Source organism: Dipodomys spectabilis, unplaced genomic scaffold, assembly GCF_019054845.1.
Source record: "Dipodomys spectabilis isolate Male_0828 unplaced genomic scaffold, ASM1905484v1 ptg000342l, whole genome shotgun sequence".
Lineage (NCBI taxonomy): Eukaryota > Metazoa > Chordata > Mammalia > Rodentia > Heteromyidae > Dipodomys > Dipodomys spectabilis.
Window position 1 is genome coordinate 690,228 of NW_024871019.1, and position 19,083 is coordinate 709,310.

Sequence of the window (19,083 nt, forward strand, 5' to 3'; positions counted from 1 at the left end):
CCTTGCCTAGCAAGTACAAGGCCCTGAGTTCAAACCCCAGTAAGGAAGGCGGTAGAGAGAGGGAGGGACAATGAGGTAAAAAATGCAGCAGGTAAGTTACAACTATCAAATGAGTTAATAATTTAGAATAAAAATTACTGACATGAAGGTGAACTGAACAGCAGATTAGCCACAGCTGAAGAAAAGCAATGGCAAAATGGGATGATAAGTCAGTCAGCAGAAAGTACTCAGGATGTAGCACAGGGAAGGAAGACCATGAGACATATGAGACATGGTGAAGGAGTCTATTATTCATGGAACTGGAATCCCAGTAGACACAAAATAGATTGGGGTGGGGCGGGGTGGGGGGGGAGTGGTGAGGAAGAAGGAGGGATTAGATGAAGATAACTTCTTGGAATTTTCCCAAACTGATGAAAGACATCAAGCCACTTTTAGGAACATGGAAGTAGAATAAATATAAAGGAAACTATCTAGCAGTAGGAAGACAGCTAAGAACAGGATAAAAAAGAAAAATCCTAAAAGCAACTGCAGAAAACAGACACTACCAACAAAGAAGGAATCCAAGACCATGGACAAGGAAACACTTTAGGTTTGATGAGAAATGTGACATAATTTGGTCTGCAGCTGGTTTATTAATTCTGTTTCCTAAGGGAGGTCCAAGGATAGTACAAGTATTTGGGGTAACACATGCCAATTAATGTAAACTTAGGATATCAAACATCTACTAGTCATATCCTAACCCCTATGGTAACATGCCTCCTGATGTTCCAAAATGTTCTGCTCTACAATGACTCTAAGTCCAACCATATCAAATTCAGACTTCAGTGTGCAGCTGAAGTCCAGCCAGATTCTGTAAAATTCTGGGTCACATCTTACAGAGTGAGTAGGCTGCTTGGAGGATATGGCATTTTTCAGTTGTTAGTAAGAGGGTGCATTTAGAGAGAGAAACAGAGGAAGAAACTGTCTCAAGAGACATATGAAAGAATGCATGATATCTTCAAATGGCCTTTTCTCTTCATTTTGCAAATAAAGTTATTAAAAACGAGAGGGAGATAGAAAAAGGAAACCGTACTACCTCTTCATTCTGCAAAGTCAAAGGGAAAGAATTGAGTCAGTGGCTCTCGGTTCTCACCTATCTCTTGCGGTGAGTACTGCTGCATTTAGTGAGGTTCTACAGTTCAATGACATAGTATATCAATGAGATGGTATACACTATGTGAATTTTACCTAGTTCTGTTCTCTAACCTCTCTGAAGATGTAGTACCTCCACAAGAGCCTGGTAACTTTCTGGCTCTTGTTGGTCACAGTGAAGCTCCCTAATTATATTCTAGGAAGCTCCCTAGCAACTTCCTAATACCCTTCTTTTTTTTTCTTTCATTTGAGTAGGTTTGTTTTTTGTCAGTCGTAGGGCTTGAAATCTGGGCCTGGGCACTGTCCCTCAGCTCTTCAGCTCAAGGCGAGCACTCTACCACTTGAGCCACAGTGCCACTTCCAGCCCTTTCTGTTTATGTGGTGCTGAGGAATAGAATCCAGGGCCTCATACATGCAAGGCAAGCACTCTACCACTGAGCCACCTTCCCAGCCCCTAGGCTTCTGCTTTTTGGCTGCAGGTACTAGAGCTTGAACTCAGGGTCTAGGAGCTGTCGCCCACTCCCCGCTTCACAGACTTTGCTGCCCAGGCTGGCTTCCATGCTCAGATCTCAGCCTCTGGAGTAGGTAGGATTACAGGTGTGAGCCACCAGCGCACAGCAGTTCCTGACATTTTGATGCTCCCACTGAAGCCCCCCCTCCCCTTTTTTAATGACTAACAGTAGAGAGTAGTGAAAGGTGGCATAGAAACCTGGAGTGGAGTCTCACAATTAGATCTCTCCTGAAATTCTGACCCCACCCCTTAGTTCATCAGGGTCTCTGGAGAAGCGACTCCCCAAACTGTAAAATGGGAGGTTACGCTACCTACCTAGTATTGCCTCTGTGACAACCAAATGGGATAATGCATATTATGTTATTACCCTTGTCCTGACTTAACGGCTGTGATCACTACAAGTACTCACTAGAACGAGCTCCTGCTGAGGTCAGCCTGTCTCACGGCTTTCTTCTTATTTTTTCAGGATAATGTATATAAAGTTTTAGAAAATGTACACAAGTGAGGTGTATTTGTGAAATTTTATAGAACATATATAACTGAACACACCAACTAGGATCTGTATTAATCATGGCCTGCTATTCTCTCTGTGCTAGACTCATAAAGCTAATTCAGTATTCCTGCATCAGTGTGGGGGTAAAACAACAACAGTATTCCCAAATGGAATGCAGACTCTCACCTCTGCCATCACCTCCCTTTTAGAATCTATTATAAACAGTTCAAAAATCTTAGTCTCATTTATGACAAGAAACTTGCAACAATGAGTCACTAATGGTCAGGAAAATAACCTGTGGCAAAGTTTAAAATACCACTACTGTAGCTAATAGGTAAACACCACTAACCACAATCTTCATGCTTCATGAAAGCCTGTGTCCATATTAATTCCATCTCTAAAAATTATGTAAAGGATATTCAATAGACTTCTATGTCTTCAGAATTGGAATCTTTAAATCCTTTTGCAAATTTACCATGATGCTAAGAAGCATGTACTTCATAAATTGTGAATGAATCCACACATTTCATTTCAGATCAAAATTTTAAAGCCTTTTCTTGACTTGCTTATAGTTTAAAATACTGGAGAGAGTAGGTGGGTGTAGTGGTATGTGACTCCAATCCTAGCACTTGGGAGGTCGTGGATTTGAGGCCAGCCTGTGTTACACAGTAAACCCACGTAGCAAAAAAAGGAAGAGGGGGACTGGGAATGTGGCTTAGTGGTAGAGCGCTAGCCTAGCATGAGTGAAGCTCTGGGTTCGATTTCTCAGTACCACATACACAGAAAAAGCCAGAAGTGGCGCTGTGGCTCAAGTGGTAGAGTGCTAGCCTTGAGCCAAAGAAGCTCAGGAACAGCGCCAAGGCCCTGTGTTCAAGCTCCAGGGCTAGAAGAGAGAGAGAGAGAGAGAGAGGGAGGGAGGGAGAGGACAACAAAAGAGAGGGAAAGAAGGGGAGAGGGAGAGAGGGGAAAGGAGAAAAGGCAAGACAAACACCATACCATGTTTCTCATGGTGGACTTTTTATGGAAAATGTACTAAACTGTGCATCAAAAGTTAAAAATAAAAATTAGCATTAAAACTTTTTTAAAAAAATCTGCCTTTGGGTAAAAGTATATTATCAGCCTCCAAATTAGTGGCAAAACATTATTTGAATAGAAATTAGCAGGGTTTTTTGGTCATAGGCTTGAACTCAGGGCCTGGGCACTGTCCCTGAGTTTTTGTGCTTAAGGCTAGTGCTCTACTACTTCCAGTTTTCTGGTTCTTACACTGGAGATAAAAGTCTCATGGACTTTCCTGCCGAGGATGGCTTTCAACCACAATCCTCAGATCTCAGCCACTTGAGTAGCTAGGATTACAGGTGTGAGTCACCAGTGGCCAGCAGAAATCAACCATTTTTCAAGTACTCTTAAGTACAGTCCACTTACTTCTTACACTGTATGAGTGAAGCAGGGCAACTTTGATCCCATTTCAGAGACACAAGGTTAAAGTCACTGTAGTAACCACATATAAAACACTTTTCAATTAAATCCTTTCTTCCTTCTTACACTACTTCTCACCTGGCTAACAGTGCTTTAACTGGAATCTGACTAATATTTCTGGTCAAACGGAAAGAAAAGAGTATTACAATGAGTTTGAGTGGAGAAGCATCAGGTTACACTGTTCACTTCAGAAGGGGTTTAGTACCCAAATACAAGTATTTGAGCATTTAATCAAGGGAGAGCTATGCTTGAGGCCACGAGAAAATGGAGGCTCACTGTATCTGCAAATTATCTATGGCTGTGGTTGTGCTAGCAGCACTTTTTCCTTGTCTTAAATCTCTGTTTGAGTCACAGGGGCGAATTAGAACTTCTTTTAGAGAGGAAGAATACTGCTTGCAGTTAGGCCCTCGGGAAACGGTTTCACAATCCTTACCATATTTTATAAATAAATAGAGTTACAAAAAAAAAAAAAAAAGAAGATTCCCTTTAACAGAAATAACAACTGCACAAACAGAACTGCTCAACTTTTCCAGAAACAAATAGAAAGTTCAGCTACATGACTAAACACACATCTTTGTTCACATATAGGATCTATAAAAGGCTTGCTATTTTGGCAAGAGGAAAAAAGAGATTAAAAAGAGTAATGATACCCCTTCAAACAAAAGAAAGGAGAAGAAAAGGAAGGGTGGGTCTAGAAATGAAGCTTCTGCCTGGTTCGAATGAAGACCATTTTCTCAAGCTTAGTTTATCAGAGAAAGAACAGAGCATCTTGGGCAGAATGAGCAACACTGCAGCCTTATCCTTCTCAGTCAGAGTTGCATTCGGGAGGCAGAGAGACAGAGACAGGAGGATTCTGAGTTCTAGGTCAGCCTGGGTTACATAGTGAGAACCTGTCTCAAAAATGAACAAAAAGAGAGGGGGGGAGGGAGAGATAGGTGGAGGGATGGAGGGAGGGAGGGAGGGAAGGAAGGAAGGAAGGGAAAGAAAGAAAGAAAGGAAAGAAAGAAAGAAGGAAAGAAAGAAAGAAAGGAAGGAAGAAAGAAAGAAAGAAAGGAAGAAAGAAAGAAAGAAAGGAAGAAAGAAAGAAAGGAAGGAAGGAAGGAAGAAAGAAAGAAAGAAAGAAAGGAAGAAAGAAAGGAAGAAAGAAAGGAAGAAAGAAAGGAAGGAAGGGAGAAAGAAAGAAAAAGAAAGAAAGAAAGAAAGAAAGAAAGAAAGAAAGAAAGAAAGAAAGAAAGAAAGGAAGGAAGGAAGAAAGAAAGAAAGGAAGAAAGAAAAAGCCTCTTAATATAACCTTAAACTCACAGGTGGGCTGGGAATGTGGCTTAGAGTACTTGCCTAGCATGTATGAAGCCCTAGATTTGATTCCTCAGTACTATATAAACAGAAAAAGCCAGAACTGGTGCTGTGGCTCATGTGGCAGTGCTCACCTTGAGCAAAAGAAGCTCAGGGACAATGCCCATGCCCTGAGTTCAAGCCCCAGAACTGGCAAAACAAAACAAAAAAAACCCTCACATGTATATAGCCATGTGCATTTTTTTTCTATTTTTATAATTATTAACATATATTAATGGGTTTCACTGTGACTTTTCCAAATGTGCTGCTGTATCTTGTCTCCTAAATCGCCCTCTCTTTTTTCCTGTATGTGCAATATTTCATTATTTTTTAATTGATATGGCAAATTGTTGGGTTTTGTTTTCTGCTGTTGTTTTACTCAAAGGTCTGTACGATTTTAAATAAGGAATAATATGCCCTAACAACATGAACTGGAATAATTACTCATTTTCTGTATAGGAAATTACTTCGGCCTTAATACTTACCTGAACCTCTGAATTAGAGTCAACGGGCTGCAGTGAAAACCAAGTTTCTTTACCACTGTGGTGACACAAGTCTTCTTTTTTGATGGCTACTTTTCCTGTAGAAAACAAGTAAAATAATATGAAAAATCCTATTTTGCATAATCTTGAGACTCCTGAGCACTACAAAGTTTTAAAATAATATGCACCTACTGATACAAAATAAAGCCCATTTTTTATGTTTGTTGTTTGACTGATTGTCGGTCATGGGGCTTGAACTCTGGGCCTGGGAGCTGTCCCTGAGCTCTTTAGCTCAAGGCGAGCGCTCTACCACTTGAGCCACAGCACTACTTTCCAGCTTTTTGTTTATGTGATGCTGAGGAATCAAACCCAGGGCGTCATACATGTGAGGCAAGCACTCTACTAATGAGCCACCTTCCCAGGGCCCCCCTTCTTTCTATTTATTTATTTATTTAAGAATGAAGTGGCTCCTTTCCCCTTGTCCCTTAGCAGGCCTTTTCTGGTGCATTTTAACCCAGGAATTAGACAAAAATTCAGTTGTACTTACATGCAATTGCATGTTTCAGTACTTATTCAGATTCACCTTTTTATCCATAGTACATTCAATATAAAAAGCAATGCACAATGGTAGTACAAATTAAGCTTTCCAGTTGTTAAATATTGCGGATAATCATACATCCTACAGGTGTATCTGCATCCAGCCAGAGATTAGAAGTTCCATTTGAGTAAAAAGAAAAAACAGTATCTTACATATCAGTAACCAAACTAACTTAAAATTCCCTTATCATTAAAACTTTGCCTTATCAAAGCTTCAATACACTTAAAAATCAAGGCAGTTCCCCAGAGTTTCTATCTTTTCACCTCTCCAGAAGAGACAAAAAAAATAAAGTAGGATGAAAGGAAGAGACAGAGAAAGTCTCATTATCATAAAGTATTTGCCATGCTGGTAACAAAGCATTTCCTTCCTCAATTCAAGTTTTTCTTTCTTTTTTTTTTTCAGGTCGTGGGGCCTGAACTCTGGGCCTGGGCGCTGTCCCTCAGCTCTTCAGCTCAAGGCTAGCGCTCTACCACTTGAGCCACAGCACCACTTCTGGCTTTTTTCTTATGTGGTGCTGAGGAATTGAACCCAGGGCCTCAGAGGCATGCAAGGCAAGCACTCTACCATTGAGCCATCTTCCCAGCCCCCTTAATTCAAGTTTTAAGCAGCAGACCAAGTTTTATGTATGACTCTTCCAAAATTTTAACTAAAATCTTCAACAAAGAATATACACTAACATTAAAAAACAATTCACCTTTCTTCAATTTTTTTCAAATCAGAATTTTCACTTTAGAATTTTCATTTTAAGTACTTCAATTATTCCCACTTTTTCACTTAAGACATAAACAAACTGCTCTTTTAGATCATTTGAAGACCTTAAGAAAACTGTAAATAAGGCCAGGTGCTGGTTGCTTACGCCTGTAATCCTAACTTCTCAGGAGGCTGAGATCTGAGGATCGTGATTGGAAGCCAGCCTGGGTATCTCCAATTAATCACCAAAAAGCTGAAATGGAGCTGTGGTTTCATGTGATAGAGTGCTAGCCTTGAGCACAAAACCTCAGGAACAACGTCCAGGATCCAAGTTCAAGCCCCACAACTGGAGTGTGTGTGTGTGCACATGTGTGCGCACACATACCCATACCCATACCCATACCCACACCCACACCCACACCCCCCTAAATAAATTTTAGATCAAGATATACCAACTTTTTTTGTGGATCAAAGGAATGGAAAGAAAAGGCAAATATGCTTTAAAACATTTTTTCTCGAAGCTGACAGTGGTCATAACACAACTCTATGAATGTGCTATAACCTGTTTTTTCATTTTACAAATATATTTTGAAATCATCTTACAACTTGAAAAGTTGTAAGAATAGTACACAAAACTAAATTCTTTATCTAGAATCTCTAGATGTTAACATTTTATTATGTTTCTCTCTGTTTTCTCTTTCTGGTGCAAATAAGGATTCTTTTCCTGAGCCATTGAACAAGCTACAAATTATTTAAAAGGGTAAAATTTTGATTTGTGAATTACATCTCAATAAAGTTACTGCTTAAAAATTTTAACATTTTGGTTTGTTATAGGTTTCTCTTTCCACTCACGATGTGTAATTCTAACTATAGAGATGCTGATGCTGTTCCAGACAAACTGTCATCCCAGAAGAAATACTCTTTTCTTCTTAATCTGTATCTTGTATATACTACTACTGTCCCTAATTGTTCTCGTCCTAAGAAAAAGAACCCTGGCTAGTTGCATAAACCACTTGTAAGATAAAAGAACATGCAATTTTATTGCCAGTTCTTCATCCTAAAATTCTTTTTAAAGATGTCAATTTTGTAGGTCCAATATTTTATTAGGTAAACTAATACATGAAAATAAAACTATCAGCAGCCTTGGGGAGTAAAATAGGGTGCGGGGAGGTAAGAAGACAGAAAATAAAAAAAAGAGAAAAAAGTGAGGTGATAAATGGAAAGGAAGTACGGAGGAGAGAGGAGAAAAGGACAGGCAAGAGGGGTACGTTTCTGAAATACAAATAAGTAAAAAGAAAAAAATCAAAAACACCTATGGCTCATATCTGTCATCCTGAGATGACATCATGAACTGGCAGGCATGAACTAAAAATGGTAGGCAGACAAACAGAGCAGAAAGAACACTGAATGCTATGGTTTAACCACAGAGTATCCCCTCAAAACTCAGGGGTGGAAGATTTGGCCTCCAACACACTGTTCACAGGTGGAACTCTGGGGAAGTGATTGGAGAAATCTCGTGAACTCTGACCTACTCAATGCATTAATCTACTGACAGATCCATAATTTGGTGGTTTTGGGGGTGAGGGGTAGAAACAAGGAGTCAGAAGCAGGTCATTGGGAGTGTACCCTTGATGGGCAGACTCTGACCCCGGTCTGTTTCTGTTTTTTAGCCATACAGAAGAACATTTCCATCCTAACATTCTGCTTCATCATGTCCTAGAAACAGAGCCAGATGACCCTAGACTAAGACCTCTGAAATTGAAAGGAAAAAAAAAAAACAACCCACAAATGTTTCTTCCTCTTAAATTGCTTCTCTTAGAATTTTGTCACAGCATCAAGTGACTCAAAAGAACTGAACTGAAAGAAAAGCTAGGATTTATTTATTTTTACTATTTTGCTAGTCCTAGGGCTTCAACTCTGTTCCTATATGTTGATGCTGAGCGTCTTTTTTTTTTGCTCAAGGCTAGCGCTCTACCGTTTGAGCCACAGAGCCAGCTTTTTCTGAATAGCTCACTAGAGATAAGAGTCTCACAGACTTTCCTGTGCATCCTTAAATCTCAGCCTCCTGAGTAGCTAGAATAACAAGCGTGATCCACAGGTGCCTGGAGAAAAGCCAGTATTTAGTAAACATCTAAGCAGCAGATATTCTTACATGTTTTCTCATTTCATCTTTTAATAATCTTGGAGGTAGAGGTTATAATCACAGTCTCAAATATTTAAATATTTAAAATTATTGAAAAATAGTTGTTCTTAACTAATAAGTGAAGACAGATTCTGAAACTAATGTTTGCAACTGTTCATGTTCCTCCCAATACAGTACTTATTTCATAGCCTGGTGTCAATTCTGTCATTTGTTAGTTGTGTGACTGTGGATAAGTATTTCAACTTTCTACATCTGGTTGGTTTCCTGTTCACTGGAAATGACTTTCAGCTCTAAGATTTACAAAACTATTCTATGCAGAGCAGGAAAGACCATTTAGCAAGCCAAAAAGCCAAAAAATGGAGTTATGGCTCAAGTAGTAGATCACTAACCTTGAACAACAACAAAAGAAACCCCTCAGAGACAGTGCCTAAGCCTAGTTCAAGCCCTAGGAGACACACACATGCACGCGTGCACGTGCACGCGCACGCGCACACACACACACACACACACACACACACACACAATTCTAAGCCTACAATAGTCCCAAAGACTTTTCTACCTCAGTGTTTCTAACTTTTCTTCAAACAAAATTAACTCATTATTTCACTAGTCATGAATTTACTAACCAGGAACAAATTTTCCAACAAATCATTTAAAGGTACAATTTCATGTCCCCATTTGTCCTAACACTCATAGACAAAAAGAGCTGAAACCAAATATACACACAGCAGATACTTATAAGTTCCTTAAAATCCAACCAGGACAGGAAATTAAAAAAAAAAAAAAAAAGGATTCTTAGCTTTCCAATACAACTTCTAAACAGTATTTTCTTGCCATTAACTTTTAGTCACCACATATTCTTAGAAACATCAGCCTGATACAGATCCTGTTTCTACTTAGAAATAACAGAAATGGCTGAAAGGATAGAAAAAATGCAAATACAATACAAAAGATGACCAGATGATTGAAGAGACCGTGGCAAACAGCCAACACCATGACTCAAGAGCCACCGGCAGCACCCAGGAGCTCTTGACAGTGCATGAGGTTGAAGGTGGATGGATTCTGGTATGTGTGGTAGACTGATGTATTAATGGCCTCCAACAAACCAGACTTCCTGGCACTTAGGCCATTGTGTAGTTTTCTCCAGCACTGACTCTGGGCCCAGTTTTTTTTTTGTGTAGTTTTCTCCAGCACTGACTCTGCGACCTGCTTCAGCCAGTGAGTATCAATGTAACGTAAGCGGAAGCTTAATAAGCTTCTGTGCCATGGGACTTGACCTCATGGAACCCAGAGATCATACAGAAAGAGTAAGAGCCAGCTGACCACCAGGACCAACAGTCAGACAAGGATCAGACCACACAGCACCGGTCAGCTTTCCAGATAGAGAAAGATCACAGATAAACTCAGTCCAAACTGGCAACTCCTAAGATCCTGAGCAAATACACAGTTGCTGAATTAAGCCACTCAATAGGGGTGATCTGTAAATAGCAAAAGGCAACTGTACAGTACCTCTGTAATCAGATGCCAAAGTGTAGTCACAAGCAACTTTTAACTAGTAGATTTGACTTAAGAGCCAAATGGGGGCAGAATTCACAATTCAAGACCTCAACGATTTTGAATATAGCCTTATCTTATAGTTCAACCAGGCCTTAGAAAGTGAATTGGCTTGTTAAACGTCACAGCAAATCAGTGGTAGAGTCAACATCAGACTTCAGGTCTCCCAATATCCCAGTGAAATACTCTGTATCCCTTTATCTTAGCCACTGGGATAGGAAGGTTGCCCAAATCTACTAAAATAGCCATGTTTATTTGTTTTAACTCTATAGATTCCCTTAAAAAATAACTAGCCAGGCACTGATGGCTCACGCTTGTAATCCCAGCTACTCAGGAGGCTGAGATCTAAGGAGCATGGCTGGAAGCCACCTGGGGCATTAAGCTCCATGACTCTAATTTCCAATTAACTGCCAAAAAAGGGCCCGAAGTGGAGTTGTGACTCAAGTGGCAGAGCGCTAGCCTTGAGAGAAAACAAAAACAAAAAAACTCAGGTACAGCACCAAAGCCCTGAGTTCAAGCCTCAGGAACTGGCGCTGCTCACCAAAAAAATAGAATAAATAAGTAAATAAATAACTATAAATTGTAAAGGTAAACTGTTCTAAATATTAGAATCCTCAATGGAAACAGAAATAAGTGCTTCAAGTTTTTCTCATCTTTTCTTATTTCCAATACCTTAGAAAAATATAGTACATCGTAAAAAACTTAAGTTTAAAATTTTTTAATCTTTCTATGGCATGGATCCTGGGTCTCAAGTTTTTGTTTTTTGTTTCTTTTTGGGTCCAGTCATGGGGCCTGAACTCTGGGCCTGGGCGCTGTCCCTCAGCTCTTCAGCTCAAGGCTAGCGCTCTACCACTTGAGCCACAGCACCACTTCCGGCTTTTTTCTTTTTGCTTATGTGGTGCTAAGGAATTGAACCCAGGGCCTCATGCATGCAAGGCAAGCGCTCTACCACTGATCCACCTTCCCAGCCCCAGGTCTCAAGTTTTAATTAATCCATCAAGTACTTTTTGCACTATTCCTGGAATATCAAGATGCCTAAAGTAAAAAACTAAATTCCACATTGGTAACAATTAGTACTTGAGGGAAGGGGACTAGGGATGGGAAGGGGGAAAAGTAATTTAGGATTGGGGCTATAGATCAGTGGTAGAAAGCTTGCCAAGTATGCAGGAGGCCCCTGGGCTCAGTAGGCAAAAACAAACAACAAAAACAAATCCAAGGCCAGCAGTATAAAAACAAAAAGCCCAAAAAAGGTAGTCAGATACCTATGTTTAAAAAAAAATACTTCCGCCGGGCGCTGGTGGCTCACGCCTGTAATCCTAGCTACTCAGGAAGCTGAGATCTGAGGATCGAGGTTCAAAGCCAGCCCGGGCAGGAAAGACTGTGAGACTCCTATCTCCAATAAACCACCAGAAAACCGGAAGTGGCGCTGTAGCTCAAGTGGTAGAGCGCTCGCCTTGAGCTGAAGAGCTGAGGGACAGTGCCCAGGCCCAGAGTTCAAGGCCCACAACCGACCAAAAAAAAAACAAAAAAAAAACAAAATAAAACAAACAAAAAAATACTTCCAACAGCTCAGCATCTCTAAAAAGTAAACTAAACTTGGTAGTTGATAACAAAGAATGTTAAGCAAGAAAAATGTTAAGGGTTTATAAGTTAAAAAAATCAAGGCCATGGGCTGGGAAGGTGGCTCAGTGGTAGAGCGCTTGCCTCGCATGCCTGAGACCCTGGGTTCAATTCCTCAGCACCACATAAGCAAAAATAAAAAGCTGGAAGTGGTGCTGTGGCTCAAGTGGTAGAGCGCTAGCCTTGAGCTGAAGAGCTGAGGGACAGCGCCCAGGCCCAGAGTTCAGATCCACAACCGGACCCCCGTCGCTCCCCCCCAAAAAACAAGGCCAATTTCCAACTTTACACAGTATGTACTTTACAGGGTATGTTTAATAATTTCTACATGTAAAAGGAAAAACAAACTCATGAAATGATGACATTTTATGCCTTAGTAATAAAAATTAAAGAAAAAAACTTCACACCAACACAATTTTTACAATAAATTTACTGGAAGTTGTTTTACTGAAAACTGGCCTTTATTTGGTAAACGACAATTACAGGTTTCAAGTGAGGGCTCTTTCAAGAAGTGCTATCTGAAGATGACAATAGGTGTACAAAGACAATGAAAATCACTAATGCCTTCTGGATGTTCTAGAAGCTCTCTCCCTGAAGCCCCCTCTGCTCCCAGGTTATTTCCACTCATTCCCGCACAGCCTTCACTTCCGGCTCACGGTTTTCAAGTCTCCAGCTCTCCTTTCCTCTAAGCTTCACATCTGTGTTTCAGCTGTCAACAAGTGTGTCCACCAAGATGTTCCCTAGGTAACACAGCCTTAACTTCTTTGAAATAAAAGCCTCTTCTCTTTTCACATGCCCCACACCCAGTGAAGGTTCCTGTGTGTTTCCTACTTCAGCTCAGGACTGGTGGGGTGGCAGACAAGCTCACTGTGAACTCTCCACCACGTCACATCTGCGTCAGCCCCTTGCTCCCGGAGTCCTACAGGAAACCTGAGGCATATTCCCTCCTCCACATTTTCACTGCCGCTGCCCCAGCCAGCTTACCTGATTGATAAAAGCCTCCTTACTGCTCTCCACGGCCTGTTCTTATCAGCAGCTTCCTATGCCTACAACTTAGAAACTATCAACTCAGCGCATTTAGATTTCACAAGGTATATTATGTGTGTGTGCGTATGTATAAATCCACAGAACGTACACAGGTACTATTTTCTTTTTGGTCTGGGCAGTGCTGGGTTTTGAACTCAGGGTCTTGCACTTGAGCTAAGCTGGTGCTCTACTTCTAAGCCACACCCTCAGCCCTTTTATATGCCTGTTATTTCTGAGGCAGGGTCTTGCTTCCTGTCCAATCACATACCTGGACCTTGATCTGCCTATTTCTGGCTCCCCATCATATCTGAGATGACAGGAATATGCCATCACGCACCTAGTTTCTTCCTGTTGAAACAGTCTTTCACGCACCTAGTTTCTTCCTGTTGAGACAGTCTTTTGGATTTCCCAAGCTGACCTTGGGACCCTGATACTCCCAAGTAACTAGGATTATAGATTATTAGTCATGAATGCACTGCCATATATTCTCAAACGGTTCAAAATTACTGTTTATAGAATAAAACCCACATTCCACAGCTTTTGAGGTTTGGGATGGTTTTTAAGGTCTATCAGAGGTTGGTCCCAATATATTACCAGCTTCATCTTTTATCACCTTCCTCCTCAATAATTTATATACAGAATTCCATTAGAAGCAGTAAAAATCTAAGACTTCTTCTAGTGTGCCAATTCGTATCACTTTATTACTGTTCTTTCTTTTGCTACTTAGTCTGTTAAAACCCTACAAGACAGAATTACCTTTGAGCACAAACATGACATTTAAAAGTTTAGATTTTCAGACTATAAATGCTCATCTGGAAAAAAAAAATCTATACAAATACTCTCACACTTCAAAATCTGAAACAATAGATAGGCCCTGGTGCTTCATCCCTATAATCCTAGCTCCATGGAAGGCTAAGCTCTGAAGACCTCAGTTCAAAGCCAGCCCAGGTAAGAATGTCTATGAGACTCTTATCTCCAATTAACTGCCAAAAAAAGCCAGAAGTGAAGCTGTGGCTCAAGTGGTAGAGTGCTAGCCTTGAACAGAGTTCAAGCCCCAGAACAGGAGAAAGAACAAAAGAGTCTGCATGTTTGTTTAGGAAGCAAATAGACACATTTAAGAAAACACACACTATGAGAATCACTTCCTTGGCTTTCAATACACGATCATTAAAAACAAAACAAAACAAAAGCCTTATATGAGAGAAAACAAGTATTTGTTATGTGTATAGCAGACAAAAGCTAACATTTAACAAGAAAGAATGCTGGAGAGCTGGGCAGACTTGGTACATGCCTGTAGTTGGAGTTACTTTGGAGGCTGAGGTAGAATCACCTGAATCCATCAGCTCAAGATTAGCTTAGGCAAAACAATCACATTTGATTTTTAAAAAAGGGGGGGGGGGCATGGGGGACTAGAAGTGTTGGCTCACTTGCCCGCCAAGTACAGGCCCTGAGTTCGTAGTCAGTATTGTCCCCTCCCCCACAAAAAAAGAAACATATATTTATTGGTCACCAATACAGACAGGAAGAAACCCTATAATGAATGTTATTCTATTAGAAAAAAACTAAAATAGCATTTTTTTTTTTTTTTTTTGGGTCGGTCGTGGGACTTGAACTCTGGGCCTGGGCCTCTGGGCCTGGGCGCTGTCCCTCAGCTCTTCAGCTCAAGGCGAGCGCTCTACCACTTGAGCTACAGCGCCACTTCCGGTTTTCTGGTGGTTTATTGGAGATAGGAGTCTCACGGTCTCTCCTGCCCGGGCTGGCTTTGAACCGTGATCCTCAGATCTCAGCCTCCTGAGTAGCTAGGATTACAGGCGTGAGCCACCAGCGCCCGGCCTAAAATAGCATTTTTTTAAAAGATAGACTAATACTATAAGCTTTGGATAGAAACAGTTGAACCATTTAACAAATGCTTTTTGAACATTTACCAAATTAGGCACTCGCTGAGACATAATCTCTACCTTCATAAGTACCACATTTATCTTCTCTGGACCTAAATGGTGAACTAAGGAGCAAGTTCAGCAAGCACAGGGGCTTGGGACCAAAAAGGCCTCCGGAGGCATACCATCGAAGCTGAACACACGAATTAAAAATCCAAGTCAGAAATACTCACTGAGTCTAGAGAAAAGGATTGGAAATAGTGAGCATATATAATTCTGCAGCTTAACACTTAATATTTATAGAATATAATAGCACCTCAATGTGTTAGTTTAAAATAATGATGAATTGTACCTACCTATACGAAGGTCTCTTTGTAAAACATTCTTATCATAGACATAGAAAGACAAATACTGGAAAGTTCGTGGAATCTCAAAGTAAAATTCTTCACTGAAAAATGGGCTAAAGAGAAAAGAAAGGGGAGAAAACTCACTACTTCAAATAATACCACTATTAACAAATCAATTTATTACTATCGACGTATTAAATTATTAAATATTAAATATTAAAATTATCTTCAAGCATCATTTTCAACTACACAGAATTACAGACTAAGATCCCATGGAAAAAGAACTTCAAAATACCCCAAAGTCATTTTCAATGCAAAGTTTCAACCAAATCCTATTCAGAACAGGCTGAGTTCAGAGGCTTTCCACTGACAGGATGCATAGTTCCCTTCAGTCCTGAAGATACACTGGATGGCCTAGACTCATATTCATTCACCAAAAGCGGACTTAGTGACAGCACCGAACAGTATCCTTCACATCCCTGTCCTAGAAATATGGAAATACCACAATAATATGTGATACCCCAATAGGTATACTTTAAAATATTTTTGGGGGCTGGGGGTTTAGCCCAACGGAAGGGCGCCCGCCTGGCGCGTGCAAGGGCGTGGGTTCGGTTCTCAGCCCTGGTTTAAAAAAATAAATAAATAAAAGTATTTTTGTTTTTTGTTTTTGTTTTTTTGGTCGGTCCTGGGGCTTGAACTCTGGGCTTGGGCACTGTCCCCGTGCTCTTCAGCTCAAGGCGAGCTCTCTACAGCTCTTCAGCTCAAGGCGAGCGCTCTGTTGCTTGAGCCACAGCACCACTTGCGGTTTTCTAGTGGTTTATTGGAGATGAGTCTCACGACTTTCTTGCCCAGGCTGTCTTTGAACCGTGATCCTCAGATCTCAGCCTCCTGAGAGGCTGACAGACATGAGCCACCAGTGCCTGGCTTCTTTAAAAATACTTTTAAAGTTTAAAATACTTTTAAAGTGTTTTTCCAAGCAGTCACGCCCATTTTATATACTTATTAGCAATATGCGAGCATTTCAGTTGCTCTTGATATGGAAAATCTTTTGTAATCCCTCTACTAATCAGGACACAGAACATTTCTATCTCCCCAGAAATTTTCCCTATACCTCTCGGTAGTCACCTCTGCCTACTGTTAGCCAGTGAAATTTCTACCTTATAGATTATTTTAAAATACCATCCTGAAATGTAGTTATCATTAAGAAAAGCTGAAATTCAAAGTATCACACTCTTACAAAAGTCATCTCTGATACCATCCAGAAAACAAGTGACTCTATTCTTAGCTGTTCTAAACCCTGGCAAGCTTTCCAAAGTTGGTCTGCCAGAGTCACTAGAGTCTTCTAACTGGTTTCAACAGACATCATGCCTAAACAACTATTAGGCAAAGATGACATGTTTAGGTATTTCAATTATAACACAGATAATTCCTTTTATATACCACATAGCCACGTTTTTTTTTTTTTTTTGGGGGGGGGTCTGGTCGTGGGGCTTAAACTCTGGGCCTGGGTGCTGTCCCTCAGCTCTTCAGCTCAAGGATAGCGCTCTACCACTTGAGCCACAGCACCACTTCCGGCTTTTTTTCTTTTTGCTTATATGGTGCTGAGGAATCGAACCCAGGGCCTCAGGCATGCAAGGCAAGCGCTCTACCACTGAGCCACATTCCCAGCCCCTAGCCACGTTTTTTTAAAAAAATATTTTTTTTTGTCCTATCCTGAGGCTTGAACTCAGGGCCTGGGCACTGTCCCTGAACTTCTTTTGCTCAAGGCTAGCACTCTACCACTTGAGACACAGCTCCACTTCCTAGCTTTTTGGTGGTTAACTGGAGATAAGAGTCTCACATACTTTATTGCATGGGCTGGCCTCAAACTGCAATCCTCAAATTTCGGCCTCCAGACTGAGCAGGAATTTTTGTTGGTGGTGGTAGTAGTCATGAGTCTTGAACTCAGGGCCTGGAAATTATCCCTGAGCTCTTTTGCTCAAGGATAATGCTCTACCACTTTGAGCCACAGTGCTACTTCCAATTTTCTGGTGGTTAACTGGAGATAAAAAGTCTCACAGACTTTCCTGTTGGGCTGGCTTTGAACCATGATCTTCAGATCTCAGCCTCCTGAGCAGCTAGGACAACAGACATGTGCTACCAACCACCCCATAAGCAGGATTTTTTTTTAAAGATTCTTTTGCCCTACTGCATGAGGGAAAATGCTAGGGATACCATAATCCAAGAAGCATCTACTCTGACTATACTGAAACTGTCTACAATGATGCAGTGCTGCCTTAAATTACTTTTCAAGTTGGTATACAGCTAGAGAAATACAGATGGGTAAAGAAAACTGGCTTCATTATTTTCTACTACAAAAATATTCAGAAAGGCAACAGTTGAAAAAACAAGGTAAACTAATTTTAGTTCCTTATTTATAAGGCTCTATATTAGAAAGCACAGGTATCCAATTCATGGACAATTACTAGTTTCTTTTTGTATATCACTACCTACTCTGAAATATAAAATCAGCATATATTCAAGTATCAGCCTAAGATGTAAATAGTTTCAGCCCCTCAATCTTAGTTTTGTGTTTCTAACTTCCCATATTACATCACAAGTTATTCAGCCTCTTGCTTAGTTTCTTCATTTATAAATATAATGCATTTATATATTTATATTTACAAAATATAAAAACACAAAAATTCTGATACAGCAGGGACCTATGACTAATGATTTGGAGAATTACACCAAAGCTTTCTGGGCTACTAAAGTTTGTTTTGCGGTCATGGGGCTTGAACTCAGGGCCTACTCACTGTCCCTGAGCTCTTTTGCTTAAGGCTAGTGCTCTACCACTTGAGCCACAGCTCCACTTCTGGGTTTCTAGTGGTTAACTGGAGATAAAAATTTCACAGATTGGGTTGGGAAGGTGGCTCAGTGGTGGAATGCTTGCCTTGCATGCATGAGGCCCTGGGTTCGATTCCTCAGCAACACATAAGAAGAAAAAGCTGGAAGTGGTGCTGTGGCTCAAGTGGTACAATGTTAGCCTTGAGCTGAAGAGCTCAGGGACAGTGCCCAGGCCCAGAGTTCAGGCTCCAAGGCCGACCAAAAAAAAAAATCTCACAGATTGGTGCTGAGAAGGTGGCTCAGTGGTAGAGCGCTTGTCTTGCATGCATGAGGCCCTTGGTTCAATCCCTCAGCACCCATAAGCAGACAAAGCCAGAACTGAGCTGAGGGACAGTGTCCAGGCCCAGAGTTCAGGCCCCACGACTGACAACAAATAAAACAAAGACCACAGACTTTCCTGCCCAGGCTGGCTTTGAACCATGGTCCTCAGTTCTTAGCCTCCTGAGTAGCTAAGATTACAAACGTGAACCACCTATGCTCAGCCTACTATTTTTGCTTTTATATAATGCCTTTCTTATGACGAACTTAATATTTACACCTATAATCCCAGTGCTCAGAAGCCTCACTAATTCAGGCCGGCCTGAGCTACACAGCGCATCTATTACCTCTCTGTCTCTCTACTCCTGTCCCTCTCTTCTCCCTTCTCTCTCAGGAGAAAGAGGAAGAGGAGGGGGAGAAGGGGGAAGAAGAGAACATGAAGGAATCTATTTCCCTGAATTAAAACTGAACTACAGTTGACTTAAGTCATGCACACAGTATTTCATCTACTATGTCCTCTTTTTTTTTTTTTGTTGGGGGGGGGGAGCCCTGGTCCTGGGGCTTAAACTCAGGGCCTGGGTGCTGTACCTCAACCCTGAACCTCTTTACATTCAAGGCTAGGGCTCTATCACTTGGGCCACAGCGCCACTTCCAGCTTTTTC

General features: G+C 40.9%; 1 protein-coding gene across 2 annotated transcripts in view; it reads right to left on the reverse strand.

Annotated features, from left to right (window-relative positions):
- The window catches only part of Rasa2 (RAS p21 protein activator 2), a 76,549-nt gene that overhangs the window by 47,305 nt on the left and 10,161 nt on the right, over positions 1-19,083 (reverse strand). For both annotated transcript variants that reach the window (XM_042665715.1, XM_042665714.1), the window contains exons 3-4: positions 15,287-15,390; positions 5,429-5,523 (exon numbers count right to left, since the gene is read on the reverse strand). In XM_042665715.1, coding sequence (XP_042521649.1) covers positions 5,429-5,523; positions 15,287-15,390 — 199 coding nt within the window. The remainder of the gene's footprint in view (positions 1-5,428; positions 5,524-15,286; positions 15,391-19,083) is intronic.